Below are 21,755 nucleotides of genomic sequence, written 5' to 3' on the forward strand. Positions count from 1 at the left end.
GGGGTCCCTTTCATATCCCAATATTGAAGGAGCTATCCATTTATTCCTACTCTCTGTTTCCTTTTTCTTAACAAGTTTGTTGTTAAGTCGTTTAGTCGTGTCCGACTCTTCATGACCCCATGGACCAGAACAAGTTACTGATCCACAATTTATTGATCCTTTTGCACAGGTATATGGCCAGCATGGCCAATGGCCATGGATAATGGGAGTTTTAGTCCAATAATTATAATGTATTCGCCTGGAGAACCACAGGGTTCACTAATCATGTTTTAGCAGAAATCCTGTCTCCCTGCTGTCATCCTGGTTCTGGTTATTGTAATCTCTGGTGAATAATGAACATAGCCACAATAATGGTTATTTCATATGCAGACCAAAATGGACTGGAGAACATCATTAAAAACAAGCAAAGAAAGATTGGTGGCCAACCATGTACATGGAGTTGATCTGAAATCGGCATATTTTGCCTTGACATATGCTTTCCTTTTTTATTTGGATATCAACAGTGAATATATTATATTTAAATTTACCTGATAGGTGGATTAATTCCATGACAATCCATATGGAAGAAACTGCCAACTGACTGATTTGAAAAGGTGGTATTTTTTTCTACAAATTACAGCTCTGGTTGAAATAAACATCTGTAGCATTGTCATTTCTAGGGGAAATACATATCAGTTAAGGGAAATTGTAAAATGCAGTTCTGTGGAGACTTTTGCAATCAGTTACATAGCTTGCTAATCTTAATGATTACATTTTCACACATATTTATTGAGTGATGTCTTGGATAAGTAACTTTCCAGCAGGGGTTTCCTTCAAGAAGCTACTAGCTTAAAATGCATTGGTTTGCGAATCATACTAAGTCAAGCCATAGCTTTGAAAAAAATGTTCTTGGTTTACAGCTCATGGAGAGAACTGGAGAGAGCTAAATCTCAAGTCTGGGGTTAGATGATAAAGCCAGCCAACTCATGGTTTAACTCAGCACAGCGCAGGAGCAAAACATCCAGAGTGGAATGAAGTGGCTGTAATTTCTTCTCTGGGAGCTTACATGGTCACATGCTTTGGTTTCACATGATGTAGAAACCAGCCCATTGATGAAACCGAAAATATTTAACCTGGGTAGCTACATTTAAGATAAAATTGATTTTATTTTCAATGGTTTACAAAGATTTATTCTATTAACCCATCCCACCTGCAGTCTGGACCTGTATACACCACATAAGGTATTTATATTGGCCATGGACCCAATCTTTTCTTGGTGCAGAATGTTTGTTTCCTTGCTCAGGATGTGTTAGTGGGTTGTTATTATTAGTATGTGCACCCCGTTTTGGCCTATTTCTCAGTCTTTTTGAGGGAATGAGGGCCACGCTTCAGTTAAATATACACTTTATCAGTCAATGAGATTGCCAAAAAAACTGAGAATTTGCCTTATAGTGTATGGATATTTAGGAATGTAGGGAAGAAACAGAACGTAGCATTGACTGCAATTCTGAAACTGTAGGTGACCTTCCATTTGCTAGTAATGCGCATTGTGCTTTTTTCAATATTTACCGATACTGCAAAGAGCAAAGGTGTAGCTCTTTCAGCAGAAGCTTCTCTGCTAAGTAGAGTTGACTTGAATGCTTGACTGCAATTGGCATTGGGTGTTTTGTTCCCCCCCCCCTTTTGTTACCGTGTCCCAGAAGAACTCTCATTACCCCTGGTCTTGGTACCTTTATGCCCGATTTACTATTGTAAACACCTCTATTCATTAGTACCTCTTTTTATTTGTTCTCAGATAGTGTTGGAATTAGTGGGGGTGGGGTGAAAGGATGGTTGGAGGCAGACAGATGAGAGGGAAACTACAATCTTCTTTCTCAAAACTAGCCTGTCAGCTTCTTTGGCAGCATTCTGAATCCTGTATTTGTTTATGTGTATTTTGCTATCAAAATAGCCACATGGTATTTTTTAGCAGGGTTACCCTGCAAGACGGCAGTATACTGCAACCTTTATTAATGTGTGGAACGGGCACACCACAGTTTGTTGCTATTTCAACATCCCCAGTGAATACGATATAATATATAATAGATTATATCATCTATTTTATGAGACGTGTAGCTGTAGATAGCAATTTCTGACAAGTCAATGCTGATACAAAATCTTGCCTGATCATGCTATATATACACTCTCCATTCTGTGTTGCAGCTTGTAAGGAGCAATCTAAATATTAGAAGGATACATCTAAACTCTTTAATCAGTGCTTACATGAACCGACTTATCTTTATGGTTCAGCCATTTCCAGCTGGATCTACAGCAGGGAGCTTTGTCTTGCTACTGAAATTGATTAATTTAACTGAGGTTGACAGCAACAGCACACATAAGAGCTGGGACAGTTCAGTCTTAGAAGGATTAGCTTGCCCTTTCTCAAAATTGGTGTCCATCTGAATCAGTCTATTGAAAGATAATATCATTTCAAATGCTGAGATGATTCTTTGCTTTCACTGAGGTCTGTGGTTTATTCGCCAGCACAATCAGCATTGAATGGCTGTATAAATCACATGAAATATAAAATGCTGGAGCTTCAGCATATTCGGCAGATGTCCACACAGAGAAGAGAGCAATTAAATTCTCCTGTGTTAAAGCAGATAGAATTATTCTCCTGCAGAGGACTTGCACATATGGGAATTTTCTCTGGAGAAGCCTGGTGTCTTGTCACTCCCTTGGGGATTGTGAGTGTATAAATGGCTTAATAATTGTGAAAAAGCATTAAAGAAGAAAATGAAGCATTATTAATTGCAAAAGAAAAAGTGTGGTGCTAATCATTGCTATCTGCTTTTTGAATGGAGCTTATTTATTTTGAATTCTTCTGTAGTAACTTAAAAATATGCAGAAAGCTTCAGTGCAATCTTAAGCATGTTTACCCATTGAATTCTGTGGTGCAGATAAATACTCATAGGACTGGACTGTTTGAAACATGTGCAAATGTACTAGTATTGATTTGTATTGCTAAATTATTAAATGCATTTAATGAATTCAGTGATTAATTATTGAAACACTGAAAATCTTTTACACAAGAACAGAGGAAGAGGTCTTAAACAGAGGTAGGTCCCTGTAGCTCAGTATTGTTTACAGTGACTGGCAGCAGGTCTCTTTTCAGACAAGTGTCCCAGAGTCAATCATTCCGGAAAACCCTGCTTCTTGTGAGCATATGGGGGTCTCCAAATACAAAGGAACTCCTTGGCTGATGTTGAAATTATGGGGACATTAATAACAGTGTAGCTTTTCTCTAAGATACCCTGGGCCCACCTCAGTTAGGGTTTTACCTTTCAAAGATGGGACATTCAATTGGGATAGTGAGCTACTGATGGAGTTATTTCTACAATAGTCTTCTTCTTCTTCTTCTTCTTCTTCTTCTTCTTCTTCTTCTTCTTCTTCTTCTTCTTCTTCTTCTTCTTCCTTATTTGGCGATCACTCGTAGCCAAGTAAGATTGTCTTCCATAAACACAGTTTTTACAATGAGTCCATAAGTGACTGTGGAGGCCAATTCTGGAGCCACACATCCCTCCACAGTGGGGACATTGGTTCCCAGGTGGGAGTTGATCACGGTGTGGATTTGCCAAGTGTGCCTTCTTCTTAGCACGTTTCTTCCTTGTGTTCTGAGTTTGAGTGTCTTCAAAGCCCATGACACCTTTGGTAAAGGCTGTTCTCCAACTGGAGCGCTCACAGGCCAGTGTTTCCCAGTTGTCAGTGTCTATACTACATTTTTTTAGATTTGCCTTGAGACAGTCTTTAAACCTCTTTTGTTGACCACCAGCATTACACTTTCCATTTTTAAGTTTGGAATAGAGTAGTTGCTTGGGAAGACAGTGGGAGCCCAATATTTTCAGTACCAGGGCTGAGTCTTCAAATATGGGAAGAAAAGAAAGTATCTTGGATCATGTTCAGAGTTTTTCTCTCACCACTCAACCACTGAAACCTCCTCCATCCACTTAGAATTTGAGAGGGGGTTGCTCTTCAGTTCATGGTTGCCAGGATAAAGTGGGAATCCATAATCTTTTCACTACAAACACACACACACTTCCAGGTTTCCTCTTCTCAATCCTGGCCTCTTTACAAGTTTACCAGGCATCAGCACTTTTTTTAAAAAAACCTCCATCTTAATATACTTTACCAGTGCATTAAGGAATGAAATGCAGTGTGGAACTAAGCATTTCCTTCATCCAAAGTTGTCTTACCAACCATCTCTCCAGTCCTAAGATCTTTGGCTGCAGCTCCAACTGGTTTTCCACAATATCTGTATAAGGCGCTGAGGGTTTGGAACATGGGACTCTGCCACCAGGGCAGCTGTCTTGCAGATGGATTAATTGGGCTGAAGTCTTCTGCAATTTAGCCACACTCATATAATGCCCATTGATACTTTTGCTGCTCTGAAGCCCCTCTGGAATGGGTGACCCAAGGAAACAATAAGTGTTGTCCCATACTTGGTTTTTCAGGCTGAGCAGTCTTGAGTAGTCTGGTCCAACCAGGCCTGCTTTACTGGCTTTACCTGAATTTGACCCAGCTGTCCTTGACTATGCCCCTGCCTTACTCCAACCTCAACCTTACCTGTTTGGAAGTATGCCCTGCCCCTGGGCCCTTGAATGCTGATTTGCAAGGTCAGGCTGGAGCAAGCAAATCAAAGCCAGAGGAAGAGTGTAGCCCAAGGCAGTTGCAACAGATCTTGTGCTACAGTTCTGCCTATTTGGACCATGCCTTTGTTTCAGCATCTGCCAATTAATAGCAGCTCCCTGCTGGGCCTGACAATAAGTGAGCTGTGAGAAGCAGACAGAACTGGCAAATAGTAGAAGCATTTAATTGCATTTAACATTGAGGCTTTGAGGAGGAAAGTTGAGAAGCAAGAAAAACAGCAAGCATATTTAAAGACGTGTTTTATGCCAGTTACTTTGCTTCTTTCAGTGATAACATGGATTGAAAAAAGACAGAAATAGAACACAACTAGGGAACCTATGGATAAATCCCATCAAGATCAAGCCAATGTCGGCAGAGCTCAAGGATTCTGGGAGTTGTAGTCTAAAGGGCCACAGGGTCCCAATCCCTGAATCAGAATGTTTTATTTGGTATCTTTGGATCAGTGTTCGAAATTTGCCAGGTGCGTTTTGCTGTTGGCGCGGGTCCAGGTGTGACTGTGTGGAGATTTCTGGGCACCAGGTTGGCAACCACAGTTTAAAAGCCTCTGCCTTAGTCCATAGTTAATACCATTTCCATTTCCACTGTGTGTGTTTCTCCTTCTTGCATACAAATGAATTGTCGCAAGAGCAAGCTACAGTCAGGCAATGTAGTTGAGATCATAGAATTGTAGCATTGAAAGGGACACTGAGATCATCTAACTCCCTGGTGAATAGACATTCCGCTTTGGCGACCATAACCTAGATTTAAGGTGCCATTATGTATCTGAGTTTCTAACATTTCTTCGGATTGCCTACTCCAGGCCTCACCTTTAGTTGCCCAAAACATGTATGGTGGAGAATGTTGTTGTTTTAAAAAAATAACAAATAAATGTTGCTGCTTCCTTAAAATTACCGTATTTTCCCCTCTATAACACGCAGATTTTTTCTCCTAAAAAGGAAGGGGAAATGTCTGTGCGTGTTATAGAGCGAATGTGTGGTCCCTGGAGCCGAAAAATCAGGCAAAAATCAAATCTCGCTTCATGGAGAAGGGAAACCTGAAAAGAGGAAGCGGCTGCTTTCCTGCATTCTGCCTCAGGGTCTTACTGCCCACCCTCCTCTGTTTCGTTGCTGTGTTTGCTGAAACGGAACAAAGAGCAGGGAAAGCCCCTCCCCTCCAGGCAAGCAGAGGGGAAAGCAGAGTCCTTCTAATTCCTCTCTGTGTTCCCGTGCTACTGGGGGAGAGGGGGAGGGAGGGAGGGAGAGAGAGAGAGAGAGATGGCTGGCTTGGGTGGGGGAAAACCTTTGCCTTTCTTTCCTCCCTCCCGTTAAATCCCTCTCCTGCATTCTTAGGCAGCTGCTTCTCTGCACACCCCTCTCATGTCCCTTCTTTGTTTTTCCTTTGCTCCCCACTTAAAATGTGGTTACAAAGCATAGATCCACATGGATCCTCAGGATCTTTGCATTGGGTCACCCCAAATTCACCATCAGATCACATAGCATGTCCATGGCTACAGCCTGCACCAAAAAAATCACGCACCCACTGTTGCCTGGGGCTGCAATGGTGCAAAAACGTGGTTACAAAGCATGGATCCACAGGAATTCTCAGGATTTTTGCATTGGGTCACCCCAAATTCACCATCAGATCACATAGCATGTCTATGGCTACAGCCTGCACCAAAAAAATCATGCACCCACTGTTGCCTGGGGCTGCAATGGTGCAAAAACGTGGTTACAAAGCATGGATCCACAGGGATTCTCAGGATCTTTGCAGTGGGTCACCCCAAATTCACCATCAGATCACATGTCTGTGGCCACAGCATGAAGCACAAAAATGATACATCCACTGTTTCATTCAGAATGTTTTTTCCCTTGTTTTCCTCCTCTAAAAACGATGTGCGTGTTATGGTCAGGTGCGTGTTATAGAGCGAAAAATACGGTAGATAACTGGGGTTTTTCAACTAGACAGAGTCTGAAAAATGTGACTTATCCTATCTAATTCCTTTGTTCTCATTTGTGTGACTTCATTTTAAGTTTCTCTCCACAATACCAATAGGTAGTTTTCCCAGTAATTATATCATGGAAAATCTACTAGCTTGACCATCTGTTGTTGAAGGACTATGCATTTCACTTCTTACATTTTATATATGAATTGGGGGGAGGGTGCCATAGTTCAATGGTAGACCTTTGCATGAAAAAGGTCCCAGGTTCAGTTCCCAGTATCTCCAAGTAGTGCTGGAAAATATTCCCTGCCTGGTAGTCTGGACTATAAGGCAGCTTCCTGTGTTCCATTATTTCTTGTTTACAGGGTCTTTCTTCTTAGGCATGCTTAGAAAGTGCGCTATGGCTGTGGCACATCCATTTTTTTTTAGGTTGATAAAGAGTACAGTTAGCCACCTTTTTGGTTCAGTAACAATTAAACTTTCCCAGTCAAGTTGCGATTGGTATTTCCATGGATGGCAGAAGTCCCTTTCATTATTAATTCTCTAGTTTATTTCTTATAGCAGTCTCAGCTGTGCTTTATTACTCAAAGGTTAATGCAAACTGAGAACTAGGTAAATTAAATTCCATTTGGCAGCTAGTTTCCTGATATAGACATTGTCAGATGCGAATGAATGGCAATGCTGTGTCTGTTTCAATTGTTTAAACAGACCAGTTTTCCCTTTAAAATAAAAAACTATGTTTTCTAATCCTTAAAAGATTTCATAATACAATAAGATCAGCATCCCACTTTATAAGGAAAGTATGCCATTTAGAAATCTGTGAAACGTTATCAGCTATTACAGAAAATTAATGCAGATACCATGACTAATGAACTGATACACTGCTTTAAACAGTAGTCATCATTCAGTTATATGCAAGAAATCATGCACTTGGATATTTTATTGAAGGGAGCCTAAGGAATAACAGTTAAGAGGGTTTTATTAACTTTCAGCACACAAAATGAATAGTTGAGCATTGAACACGACATGATGCCATGTGATAATTGCATGCCTTGGTTATATTGCAAGGCATGGAACATAGCCAAAAGCCTTCATTTGTTCTGGATATAGTTATTTTTTACACTCTGCTTATTGAGTACATTATTGCAGTAGTATTATTACAGTTGTAGCTGGTACTATTTCATAAGAAATGCCCTGAAAATATATTGCCATATTGTGGCTAAATCGAATCTTATTTCTTTCTGCTGAATAATAGTGAGCAGCAGTTCGCAACAGAACCACCATCAGTCTTGACTGACAATAATATCTGATATTATTCATTTATTGTGGTGGACAACAAAGCTAGAGGCATATTGTAAATCTTTCAAATAGAAGAAGGTTTTACTTAGGAACAAAGTGAAATAATGATTTAGACATAAATATTTTATTCATCAATCTTGAATTATAGTAATTAAAAGAGGGGGGACAATTTTCCGTTAATGTTAGTATAGTATACACTGCAGCAGAAGATCCTGCTACTAATTACATACTAAATAAAAATATGGTATCAAGGTAGATTACACTTACTGATTACTGATTCCTGTTTGTTTTTTTAAAAGCATATTCCCCTCCACTTCCAGAAAAAGAATACAGTTTTACAATGTTCATTAGTAAAAATCTTGTAAAGAGAGTAAAAAGTGGTGGTAGCTGTACAAGCGGGGGCCACAAAAATCAATAGCAAAATTACTGATAATTTTAGTAATTAGGACTACAGGTTGTTTAGAAGAGGAATTAAAATCAGCACATTCTGTTAGGAGGTTATTAGGGCTTGTTTTTTGTTTACTTAAAATAATAACCATCAACTTTGTTCTGTGGTTTTTTTATTTTTTAAAAAATGCAGTATTTTTTGGCCGCTTTGTAACCAGGTTCTCTGGGAGACTTTCAGCAGTTATTGCATTAAGACTGAAGCGGGGGGACGGGGGACACTAGATAACGAGGCTGCCTTTTGCCTGTCCTTCATCAGGAGCTCAGTTATGGGGCCAAATTATAGCCCAACACCGCAGTGACAGTACTGTCCCAAGATTGTTCAAAAAGTTATGTGATTGAAACCTTGGATTTCCTGACCACATAAGCAGTGGTTCTGATTAGTCAGAACTGGAAAATAACCTTTTGAATATGTAAGCCACAATTGTTCTCCTGGGAAAACCATACCCAGTTGCCCGGAAAATGTTTAGTCATCCCCCAAAACTTTTGTTGGCATGTTCAGTTGTGGGGGGGAGTTGGGGGGTGGATAAATACCCTAAAATCCTTTGCAACCCCTTTCGAAGCAGCAGCTACCACTTCCATATTGAGAGCTGCCTTCTACTTCCTTGCTAAGAGCACTTCCACAGGCCTTAAGAATGTCTGCGTCCATCAGGTTCTGCAGGCTGACGCCTGCCAAAGAGATAAAATCTCTAGCAATCATTCTTGAGAGCAGCCAAAGCTACAGGAAGCACTTACTGAGAGCAGTTGGAGATCATATTTCTTCGGCAGGCATCAGCGATGGTTATGGGGTGGAGCAGAGCAAGCCAGCGATTTTTAAAAAGCGGGTGGCAACTTCAAAAAAGAGAAAACTACCAGTAAGCATCTCCTATGCTGAAGCCAGCATGAATTATTGGAGAGAGAGTTGGGTGCACAAATTCTTCATAATTCATTAAAGGACCCCTGATAGTCAAGTCGAGTCACGAACGACTCTGGGGTTGCGGTACTCATCTTGCTTTACTGGCTGAGGGAGATGGCGTTTGTCCGCAGACAGTTTTTCCAGGTCATGTGGCCAGCATGATTAAGCCGCTTCTGATGAAACCAGAGCAGCGCACGGAAACACCGTTTACCTTCCCGCCGGAGCGGTACCTATTTATCTACTTGCAGGAGCAGGGACCGAACAACGGGAGCTCACCCCATCGTGGGGATTCGAACCGCCTACCTTTTGATCGGCAAGCCCTAGGCTCAGTGGTTTAGACCACAGCACCACCCGCGTCCCACAAAGTTCATTAGTAAGTAGTAAATGGAAAGGATCTTCTGGCTTGCAATGGAGGAAGTGTGTGGAGACGCTCTTCCTTAATGAATTAATGAACTGATAACCTAATGAATTTAAGGATACACTGCTAATAATAATGAATGATAACTTCAGACGTGCATACCTTTGCACTTTGGCCACACCTGCTTCATCATGTGACCTCCATAGGGTTGGCTGTGGGTCAATGTGGCCCTTAGGCTGAAAAGAGTTAGCATTCCTGGTTTACACCATTGATCTTCAACTGGATACTTGGGTCTTGCCCAGATTTGACGTGTGTTGCACCAATGACACCCTCACTGTTTTCTTCCTCTGAGGTTGTGTGGGATATCATTAAATTTATGTCCCTCCCTCCCAAAGGGGAGAGAGGGAATATTTTTCTATGGGTATTTTCACCCTGCATGAAAAGCACACTTTACAAAATTTCTCTTCAGTTTGAAATATTAAAAATATAGGACACCCACTTCCTTTGTATCTAGGGTTTTAAAAAAATGAATACAGTCGGACCTCATTTTGCAGCCAGGATCCATTGCGGAGCCCCGTCCTCTAGCCAAAAAGGACCCTGGACAAAGAACCGTGTCTGTGCATGCGCGTGGAGTGGTTTGCGCTTCTGCGCATGCGCAAAGCGCAATTTAGCGCTTCGCATGCACGAGCAGCAAACTCAGAAGTAACCCATTCCGGTACTACCAGGTTTGCTGCAGACGTTCACTGGAATGGACGCTAGACAAGGCGGATGTTCGCGGAGGTATTACTGTACATTGCAGTTTGGGATTGAGTGCAGGTTCTTGGTCTGAAAAGCTTGGAAGTAGACCAGGGTTTCCCATACTTGGGTCTCCAGCTGTTTTTGGACTACAATTCCCATCATCCCTAACCACTGATCCTGCTAGTTAGGGATAATGGGAGTTGTAGTCCAAAAACAACTGGAGACCCAAGTTTGCATGAATCCTAAAGTAGACAGGTGTAAGTTTTTCATAAGAACACTGTGTGGGAGTCATAAAGCCAGAGGCAGAGGTTTGTAAATACTGCAGGGTGCCCCCTGACATTCCTCTGGGCAATGATTACCTTATATGGTAAAGGGGCAATAAAAGCTTGACCGGCTGAGGTAACATGAGATTGGCAAACGGCCATGCGGCTGGACAGAACAAAGCACAATAAAAAGTTACCGGAGAGGAGAAGAAGTCTGAACAAGCTGCTCTCTCATATCATGGAAATGTTGCTAGCTTTCTGCGTCTTTATTTTACCTTAAAGAAGTGCCATTTGTAACGGCAGGCTCCAACAAGTGGTGCCCTCTCTGAGGCTCAATTAAAAGAAGAGGAAAACTTAAAAGAAAGCAGTGTGAGACAGACTTCAAAGAGAACCGAGAGAAGCAACTTAAAGGAAACAGTCTGAGGCAGACTAAGAGGATTTTAAAAGACACTGTGAGAGGACTTCGATCCAAGCAGTGGATATCATCGGCTCACCACGTCCGGAAAGGATTTCAAAGCGCTTATACATCTTTAAAAAAAGATCCCGATGAGTCGATCCCTTATATATTGATTTTAGAAATATGGGCAGTTCCCTGTCATTTCCGCAACAGAAATTTTTAAAGGACTTAAAATTTCTCCTCTCCTCCAACAAATTGGAAGTCCCTGATGGCGATTTGATACAGCTCATTCAAGCCATCGATGAGCATTGCCCCTGCTTTGCTGCAAATGGGACTTGGGAACTAAAGCAATGGGATAAGATTGGAACATATTTTCATGGACACCCCAATTTCAGTGTTCGAATTTTAAATGCTTGGTGTAAAATTCGATATGCTATGGGCTCTTTATCACCAAAAAATATCTCCATGGCTGCATTGCCAAAACAACCCCCAGCTTCTTTAATTCAGCATGCTGTTATGCCAGGTGTTCCAGCACTTGTTTTGCCAGCAGCCCCAGACCCCAAACCTCCGGATTACAGTTCCTCACCAGAGGACCCAATCCTGCAAAAATACAGTGGTCTGGCTGGAAATGACCCTGCTCTTTCAGCGGCAGAACAAGCTACCCCTTTTCAACGTGCAGTCCTTGCCTGCTCCTTATCTCAGGATACCATGGCATTCCCTGTTATTGTGCCCCCTGCTGGTGCCCCAGCAGGAACTCAAGCCGAGCACCAACCTTTTGACTTTAAAATCTTGAAAGAGCTGCAGCAGTCAGTAAAAGTCAAGGAACAAATACAGCAAATGGGAACTTTACAACATGGCATGCCAAATCCAAATATGCTCCCACGAGAATATCAGTTGGCAGTGATTGATTTAAAGGACTGTTTCTTCTCTATCCCACTGGCTCCAGCAGACAGGGAACGGTTTGCTTTTACATTGCCAGTATATAACAATTCGCAGCCCACCCAGCGATATCAGTGGATTGTCCTGCCTCAGGGCATGTGGAACTCCCCTACACTTTGTCAACATTTTGTGGGTGAAGCATTGAAACCTTTCCGCATGCGCCACCTAGAGGACAAGCCTTTGTGGGTTCCAGCTCGATGCGTGCAGCCATGGCGAGTCCCTTCAATTGCGGAAGTGCCTTCCCCACCATCTGCCTTGCCATCCTTTGCTGCACCGTTATACAAGGAAGAGGAGCAGACGACACAGTCCAGTTGAAACCACCATATTTCACCTTATCAGCTGGCAAACCGCAGTCGTCAGAATCCTACTCTGGCTGGCAGCATCCACGGCTCAGCCACTCTCGAACTATAAGAACAGCTTTGTTGAATAAGACTTTTAGGGGAGAAAATTATCATAAGATATGGAGGAATAATATTTTTGTGCAAGATATGATTAAGTTTTATTGCATGCTTTTAGATGCTGGTTGTGTAAAATATGCCCCCTTTTACCCTTCATTCAGGCTTAATGCTTCATGGTGTGCCTATTAATGGATCTTGTCAATTTACAAATGTTATATCACCTAACCAAACTTTTTCGCCTCCAGTACAATTGACCCTCCATGAGCCTGCCTCCATTTGTTTTCAAATGAAAGAGGGGAAAGAATCATGGGGCATATATCCAAACTGTCAATATACATTGAAATTCACTTTTAATAGCTCTTGTTCTCTTACAGGAACATACAGTGACCAATCTCAGTGCTATAGGAGTGACAGTGCATGGCTATAAACTTGAAAGGAAGCCTACCATGCAGCTTGGAATCAGAATTCTTATATTCTTGGCTTCCGGATGGAAGTTGGCTTCGACATTTTTTGATTTTAGTGATTATTATAGTAGTTATTTGCATTATTTTGTGTTGCTGTATACAATGTATTCCTTCTTTAATTTCTATGTGTACTGCATGGTTCTCCAGTCCGCGGCCCGCTTCCGGTTTCACAAGAGTCGCTTATCGCACTCGATATAATCGTATTGGAACGGACATTTATGACTGATTAATAAAATAAAGAAAGAGGGCATGTGGGAGTCATAAAGCCAGAGGCAGAGGTTTGTAAATACTGCAGGGTGCCCCCTGACATTCCTCTGGGCAATGATTACCTTATATGGTAAAGGGGCAATAAAAGCTTGACCGGCTGAGGTAACATGAGATTGGCAAACGGCCATGCGGCTGGACAGAACAAAGCACAATAAAAAGTTACCGGAGAGGAGAAGAAGTCTGAACAAGCTGCTCTCTCATATCATGGAAATGTTGCTAGCTTTCTGCGTCTTTATTTTACCCTAAAGAAGTGCCACTTGTAACGGCAGGCTCCAACAACACTGTCCTTGCAAATGTCACCATATATTTTATAGGAATTATTATAGTTAAATATAGTTACAGCTATAATTGTTTATTGTGAATAGTATCAGAAGTGAAAGCATCCATCAGAAACACAGTGTAATTTAACTTGTGATACTCCAGGTTCCCATCAGTCTCCAACTCCAATCAGCCACAACCAGCATGGGTCGTTGGTTTAAATGAGTAGAAAGGGACCCTGAGGGTCATTCTAGTCCAACCCCCTGCAATGCCGGTATCTCAACATGGGGTCTCCCATCCAATTTGAAACCATACCTGCTTAGCATTGCAAATGTGCCAGCAGTTTTCTTGCTGCACCTCCTGTATTTTGAATGTTTTTCATTATTATGGATAAAATCTCATTATTGCTTATTCTAAAATAAAAATAAAGATGGTGTGTTGTTGTTTTTTAAAAAAGCAATGTGTTACTATTCATAGGGCTGTGGTTTTCATATTTTGGCTGTATGTAATGAGTATAATGTGCATAGTTGTTGGGTGGGATTAGCAACAAGTTATGCTGTTTCTCAAATGTTTACCCTCAGAGTGTAAACTTGGGGAAGGGAGAGTCTTGATACCTAGACTGAAATTACCACATAATTGTGTGTGTGAAAAAGAGAATTTGCTGTTTTCTAAACTTACTTCTGTGTTTCCTTTACCTTTTATTACAAGAACATGAGTTTTAGATGTAAGTTGTGATAATCAGAATTCTTCAAAGAGTTTGTAAGGTGTGTACGGATTTGGTTTATGCACCTGTGTTTATTACAGACAACGTCTTTCATAATTTAATTGGTCTGAGCATCCTTTCTTGAGCTTAGTTTCCACTTCTCAGTGCATTATGTAATAATTGTGGGCTGCAGTAGCCTTCTGTTGCTAGAATGATCTAGATATCTGTTTTAAAATGTTGCTTATCATGATGCCTGCCACCTGTGCTTATGTACATTAGGAACATCTTAGTTGATAATATGTATGTGAGAGAGAGAGAGAGAAATCATTTTTGTTTGTGTTTGTTTTTACTTTGAATACATAGTATCGTAATTAAGGAATAAAGAAGTCATCTGTTACTGGAATGGCTTAGGTGTCCAGAAACAATGTTGTTTGTCATGGTGCCAAAGTTTTATGGTAGCATATCCTCCAAAATAATGTTATTACAATGCCACCTAGTGATAAGGTGAATGACAAGGTACATTAATAGAGAATGTCTTAACTGGTCTTTTTATTTTTTAAAAAAAGGAAACAGAAATTGATAACGTGAATGACAATATAAAGTAATACAGAATGTCTAACAACTGTTTCTGGGGGTGGGGAAACCTACTTTAGGGTACAGAAAATGACCTCATATACACAGTAAACAGGTCCAAAAATGTGATTTATTTTCAGTTCTAATCCACTTTGAAAACAATACTTATGAAAAATATAACTGATGTGCTGCACAAGTATTATTTTTCAGTTATTTAATATGCGTTACTTTATTTTACAGTGCTGGACCTAAGGGAGACAACATTTATGAATGGAGATCAACTATACTTGGGCCTCCAGGTTCTGTATATGAGGGAGGAGTTTTTTTCCTTGATATTACCTTCTCACCAGACTATCCCTTTAAACCACCCAAGGTAAGGGATGAGTAAAATTAATAATTTATACTGAAAAGTAAGTAGTTTCAGAACCAATCTTGATACTCGTGGAGAATTGTATTATGTACAAAAGGAAATGAACAAAATACTTATAAAGGTGCATGGCTGCTTTTAAAATTATATGAAGAAATAATGACCATTATGATCTGATGTCTGTCAGGTGATGTCAAAGACCCAGAATCCAATCTCATTAGACAGAATTGACAAATATTTCAAGAAGAAACCTTGGTTATTGCTCATGGTTTGCCTTTCTTTCCTTCATTATAACTATTTTTTAAATATTAAGGCTGCAGTCCTATGCATCCCTAGGAGCAAGAACCAATGAACACAGTGGAATTACTTACAAATAGACATATATAAGAATTCATTGTTCTGTATATATATTTTAAGGAAGTTCTCCAAGAAATAAAGTCAAAAACTGTGGGTTTGTGCAAGTGATCAAAGATGGGAAATGTTTTAAAATTTGGTTAGATTCTAGGCTTTTCCCAAAATTGCGGTGGAGGGAAATAAAACAATGGCTTTCAAAAGTATTTGCGATGTTAGGGTTGTTATGTATTAGACTTTACTTCTTTGTTGTTTTAAAAGCCTGCTATGTCAAATCCCATTGGAAGACCTCATGGTGTTTCATGCAACTAGAGTTCACCAAGTCTGAGTTGACAATGTCATCTCTTGATTCTATAGAGCGACTGTCTGGAGCTGAGGATTTGTGGAAAAATGTAAATCTGTCCTATATCATGTCATGCAAGAACCTAAAGGTCACTCAGCATACAAAACTATGCATTTTGAATTAAGTTTAAGTTATTAACTGATGCGAAAGAAAGAGGGGGCTTCGTCCTGCCAGACTTAAAACTACTATGAAGCCGCAGCTTTCTGCTGGCTAAAAGACTGGCTACTTCTTGAAGACACTGATGTGTTGGATTTGGAAGGTTTTAACAGTGCTTTTTGCTGGCATGCATATTTATGGTATAATAAAGTTAAGATCAATAAGGCCTTTAAGAACCATATTGTCAGGAAAGCAGTATTTAATGTCTGGACAAAATATAAAGACTTATTGGAAAACAAAACTCCGAGGTGGCTGTCCCCTCTGGAAGCTAAGGCCCAAAAATGACCCAATATGGAGGCCAAATGGCCAAAATATTGGGAAATATTAGAAAAAGACGGTGACAATTGGAAATTGCAGAGTTTGGAGAAAATGGAGGGTAAAGTGCGAGACTGGTTACATTACGCCCAGATTAAAGAAGTTTTTAAAAATGACAAAAAACTAGGGTTCCAGGTGGAGAAATCGAAGTTGGAGACAGAAGTGTTAGAACCAAAGATTAAGGTACTATCAAGAATGTATAACCTGCTGTTAAAATGGAATACACAAGACGAACTGGTTAAATCTGCTATGATAAAGTGGGCACAGGATATCGGGCATAACATTATGTTTGAGGACTGGGAAAGGTTGTGGACCACTGGGCTGAACTTCACTGCATGTAATGCTTTGAAGGAAAATGTAATGAAAATGATATATAGATGGTACATGACCCCAGTTAAACTTGCCAAAATATACCATTCGTCTGATAATAAATGTTGGAAATGTAAGGAAAATGAAGGAACATTCTTTCACCTCTGGTGGACCTGCCCTAAAGTGAAGGCCTTCTGGGAAATGATATATAATGAGCTGAAAAAGGTATTTAAGTATACCTTCACCAAGAAACCAGAGGCCTTCCTCTTGGGTATTGTCGGCCAGGGGGTGTTAAAGAAGGACCGAACATTTTTTATGTATGCAACAACAGCAGCAAGGATACTCATTGCCAAGAATTGGAAGACTCAAGATCTACCCACACTGGAAGAATGGCAGATGCAGCTGATAGACTATATGCAACTGGCAGAGATGACCGGCAGAATCCGAGACCTGGGAGAAGAAAGGATGGAAGAAGATTGGAAGAAATTTAAAACTTATTTACAAAAATATTGTAATTTGATTGAATGTTAAGAAGGATGCTTGATCATAAATAATTGGCCACCACTAAACTAGATTGAAATTAGATGATAAGTGAGATTAAGGAAAAGACAAATCCTTTGGGAGAACTATCAGATTATATTTAAACGAGTGGATATAAGATTGTAAACAAGATGATAATTTGCTTGGAAAAACTTTTTAACAATGTAAGTGGGAGCGGGAGACGTGAGGAAGTCCAAACGAGGTATGAAATTTTGTGTATGACATAAGCAATGTTGTTTGTTATTTATGCTTTTTTCTTATAAAAATTCTTAATAAATATTTATATAAAAAAAACCTATGCATTTGAGGATAGTTAAAACTATCTCTCCCTCCCCACCCCTCAACCTGTTTTAATTTAATTGACATTCAATTTTGCACTATTCATATTGCATTGTATTATTTATATTAAATTATGTAAATATTTATTCAGACAGAATAAAAGCAATTTCCTGCATATGTTAAGACATAATAAACATCAAATACTAAAAAATAATTTTGAAAAATGCGCATTATAGAGCACCACAATTAACAGGTAAGTAGGGCATTCCCTAAAACAACATCCACTATAAAAATACAATAAACACTTCACATTTCAGGACAACATAATTAACAACTCATCAAAATATCTTCTGAAACATCACAAAGGAAGCATCACAAATGAAAGTCATCTATAAAAAAATAAAATAAAGATGCCACATTTTGAAACAACGTAATTAGCAACCAATTGAATGAAAAATAAAACCACTCTTTCCAACCCACCATATGTGCAATCCATCATAAAGTTAAGCAAGGCAATTCAATTAAATTCCCAGCCCCCTATACAACCATAAATACAACTTAATGTAACTACATCTAAAAGTGCATTCCACTCAGTTCCTCTCAAGCATACTCTTACATAAGATACTCAGACATCACTCTTCTAACACCACCTCCAATCCGCTCTGCAACTACCCCCATAATTCAGTCTCATATCCTCAACCAATGACCCACTCACATGCCTACACCACGAGACCCAGACAAATATATACTGACATAGAAGCAAACAACAGTACACAAATAAAAAACATATTATATGGGATTATAATATTTATATTATATTTCCTTCTTTATAAAATGTTTATAGTCAGCCAGCTCCCATGAAACATCATGGTGGTGTACAATAATGTATGCAACTGGCACGACGGATGTTAACCAGAAGGCTGGTGGTTTGAGCCCACCCAGGGGTAGCTGTGGGCAGGATTCCTGCACTGCAGGGGGTTGGACTAGATGACCCTCGGGGTCCCTACAATTCTATGATTCTATGGAAGCACCATAAAAACAATACAAAATAATAATTAAGATGACTGGCTAATTAATAAAGTTTAAATAGCTGCACAGGCCTGTTAGCATCAAATGGTCTTCAGGAGAAACCTGAAAGTCAGCATACATCTCTTCTGAAAGAGAATTCCAATGCTTGGGTCCAGTGATACAAAATGGTCCAACTTGTTCAAGCTAATCAGGTTTCTGTGATACCATGTGGGACCAGCCACAATGCAGAGGGCCATGCTCTCTTCCATTCCACCCACCTGTTTTTATGCTTTTTCCTGTCAACAGTCAGTCAGCAGTCCATGGTAAGCACACTCAGGACACATTGGGCTTCTTTGACTCCTCCCCCCAACACACACACACACACACACACACACACACACACACGTGGTTCTTCTAAAAATTGCTTCTACTTCTACAAACATTATGCAGGTGGCGCTGTGGGTTAAAGCCTCAGCGCCTAGGACTTGCTGATCGAAAGGTCGGCGGTTCGAATCCCTGCGGCGGGGTGCGCTCCTGCTGCTCGGTCCCAGCGCCTGCCAACCTAGCAGTTCGAAAGCACCTCCAGGTGCAAGTAGATAAATAGGGACCGCTTACCAGCGGGAAGGTAAACGGCGTTTCCGTGTGCGGCTCTGGCTCGCCAGAGCAGCGATGTCACGCTGGCCACGTGACCCGGAAGTGTCTTCGGACAGCGCTGGCCCCTGGCCTCTTAAGTGAGATGGGCGCACAACCCCAGAGTCTGTCAAGACTGGCCCGTACGGGCAGGGGTACCTTTACCTTTACCTTTTAAGCCTGCTGATTGGACGCGGGTGGTACTGTGGGTTAAACCACAGAGCCTAGGACTTGCCGATCAGAAGGTTGGCGGTTCAAATCCCCGCGACGGGGTGAGCTCCCATTGCTCGGTCCCTGCTCCTGCCAACCTAGCAGTTCGAAAGCACGTCAAAGTGCAAGTAGATAAATAGGTACCACTCCAGCGGGAAGGTAAACAGCGTTTCCGTGCATTGCTCTGGTTCGTCAGAAGCAGCTTAGTCATGCTGGCCACATGACCTGGAAGCTGTACGCTGGCTTCTTCGGCCAATAAAGCGAGATGAGAGCCGCAACCCCAGAGTCGGTCACAACTGGACCTAATAGTCAGAGGTCCCTTTACCTTTTAAGTCTGCTGATATCTTCCTCTTTTATGAGAATGGTGCTCTTTTGACTATGTAAGGGCCAGAACTTGGACAAATTAGAATGCTTTTTGTTTATATGATGGAATGGAGTGGAAATCTTTATTAGCGTGGATAATTGTTGGTTTGTTTAGTCCCTGCCTTTCACCCTAAGATCCCAGGCTGGGTTACAACATTAAAACACAAAATAACAAAAACAGTTTGAAGCAAGTTGTATTTATTACGAATAGCAGTATATATTTGATTTATTATAAATAGTAGGATATATTTGATATCTACTCAATTGTTCTTGGTTTTCCCCAGGTCACATTCCGGACAAGAATTTATCATTGTAATATTAACAGTCAAGGAGTGATTTGCTTGGATATTTTAAAAGACAACTGGAGTCCAGCATTAACCATATCTAAAGTCCTTCTTTCCATCTGCTCACTTCTTACAGACTGCAACCCTGGTAAGACTTCTGTGCTGTATTGTATATAGCTGGATGGTGATATAACAGATTTACATCTTCAGTTATCCATGAAAAGCTACTACAGTGATTTAGATTAGCAAATGGTTAACCAAAAGTACCTGTGTTGCAGGTAATGAATGCAATTCAGGCTGAGTGCATTCATAGAGTTGAGCCTTTTGCCTAGCCCTGCTACTGTGTTTTTAACAAAAATCTGGCATGCAGAAATTGAGCATGCTGGGGAAAACTTTTCCTGCTTAATTGTTACATTTCAGGCTTCTGTTAAAGTGCAGGGTGGCACTCTATTCATTCAGTGTCAGCTGTCAAAAATATTAATAGATGGAGTAGTTTGTCTGTTTTGCTATCAATACTAAAATCTATTTAAGTCAGTAACATATTTTTATTTGCATTAATAAGTACTTGATATGTTTCGATGGTAATGATAGCAGCTATTGATTTTTCTATCAAGTGTTGGGGGAAATCACCGACAAATCAATTGAATTGCTTTTTGCACTTAAAAGATTTTCTGCTGATTCAGCCACCCTGGAGTTTTTCTCTTAATTTAATACCATGGCTCAAACATGGTTTGGCACTAGGGAACAAGCTCAGGCGTTGCACACTCTCCTTAATTTCTTCCTCTCTTTGTGTATTCTACTTAAATAGTTAATTTCTGATTTGCAGCAAAACATAGTTTAATGATGCATTGATGATCTGCAGCATACCAGAATCAACCCTGGTTTACAATCCTGGTTTAGCAGGGTGAACACAAACCATAGTTTATTGTTTTGGGATACAAGGTCAAGTTGTGGTTTGCTGCAAATGAGAAAGTTACTAACTAAACAGAGCTCATGCAGGGAGGAGTGAGCATCCAAGCCACGGGTTCCACAATAATAATAGGCGGCTAACAAGCAATAATAAAACAAGTTGAATGAATGCAACTTAAAAACAAGATTAAAAAAACATTAAAATATTGAAACAGTAAAATATTAAAATGTTAAAAGTGCAGCCTCCATGTAATGTGAACTAACCCAGTTTTTCAATACTTAATTTACGTTTAAACTACTCATAGGAAGTGATGGACTTAATATTCTACAGCTGGTGTGAGCTGGGTTTATCTGACTACTTAATGCCAAATTCATACGAAATGCTTTCCTTGATTTTTTCCTTTCTTGCCTGGATCATTTCTTTGTTTATAACAATTGTGCATTTGTGGGATGGTGTTTCCTCTTTAAAACCAAAACAGATTCATACAGGGACTTTTAAGGGAGAACTCACGATGGCATGATGGAATTTTTTAAAAAAATAAATAAATTCTGGCAGTGCTGTTTTCTGGCTTTAGGCCCATTTCTTTTAGACCCAGTATAGGTCTAGTGCAATTTTAACAAATTGTCAGATTAGTCATGCTTTGTAATCTGATTTTGAACATGGAGAAGCAAATTGACTACCTTTTTTCTTTCAGTGGGGGAATTGCTTTGAGAATACCCCAGGCACATCTCAGAGAAACACACACACACACACAGAGTGTTCTCTGTTCTCTGTCAGCTGGAAGCAATTTTCAGTGCCCTCTGTCTTCCCTTCATCTTAGCCTGCCCCAGCCCACTTTAAAGGCAGAAACCTAGCGGGGGCCCTGCAATGATAAACAACCTTGTGCTCTTTGTTCACTACTCATCTAATGGGCAGAAGCAGATCAGGTCAAATGAAAAGGCAGCAGCGAGTGCTTCCACAAAAATATAAATACAAAACATGCAGGTTTTCCCTCGCGAAGGGGAGGGGGACAACATGTATCAGTTACCCAGTAGGCTTGGATTTATGCAAATCTTCATTAGAACAACAAATAGTAATAAGAATGACAGCTAATTAACCTCCAGCCATACGC

The 21,755-nt window shown here is 40.4% G+C and overlaps 1 protein-coding gene across 2 annotated transcripts in view; it reads left to right on the forward strand.

Annotated features, from left to right (window-relative positions):
* LOC310828424 (ubiquitin-conjugating enzyme E2 E2) overlaps positions 1 to 21,755 on the forward strand; it is a 129,475-nt gene that overhangs the window by 105,660 nt on the left and 2,060 nt on the right. For both annotated transcript variants that reach the window (XM_083706113.1, XM_083706114.1), the window contains 2 exons: positions 14,820 to 14,952; positions 19,735 to 19,882. In XM_083706113.1, coding sequence (XP_083562239.1) covers positions 14,820 to 14,952; positions 19,735 to 19,882 — 281 coding nt within the window. The remainder of the gene's footprint in view (positions 1 to 14,819; positions 14,953 to 19,734; positions 19,883 to 21,755) is intronic.

This window comes from Podarcis gaigeae, assembly GCF_964106915.1.
Source record: "Podarcis gaigeae genome assembly, chromosome: 12".
In the NCBI taxonomy this organism is placed as follows: Eukaryota; Metazoa; Chordata; class Lepidosauria; order Squamata; family Lacertidae; genus Podarcis; species Podarcis gaigeae.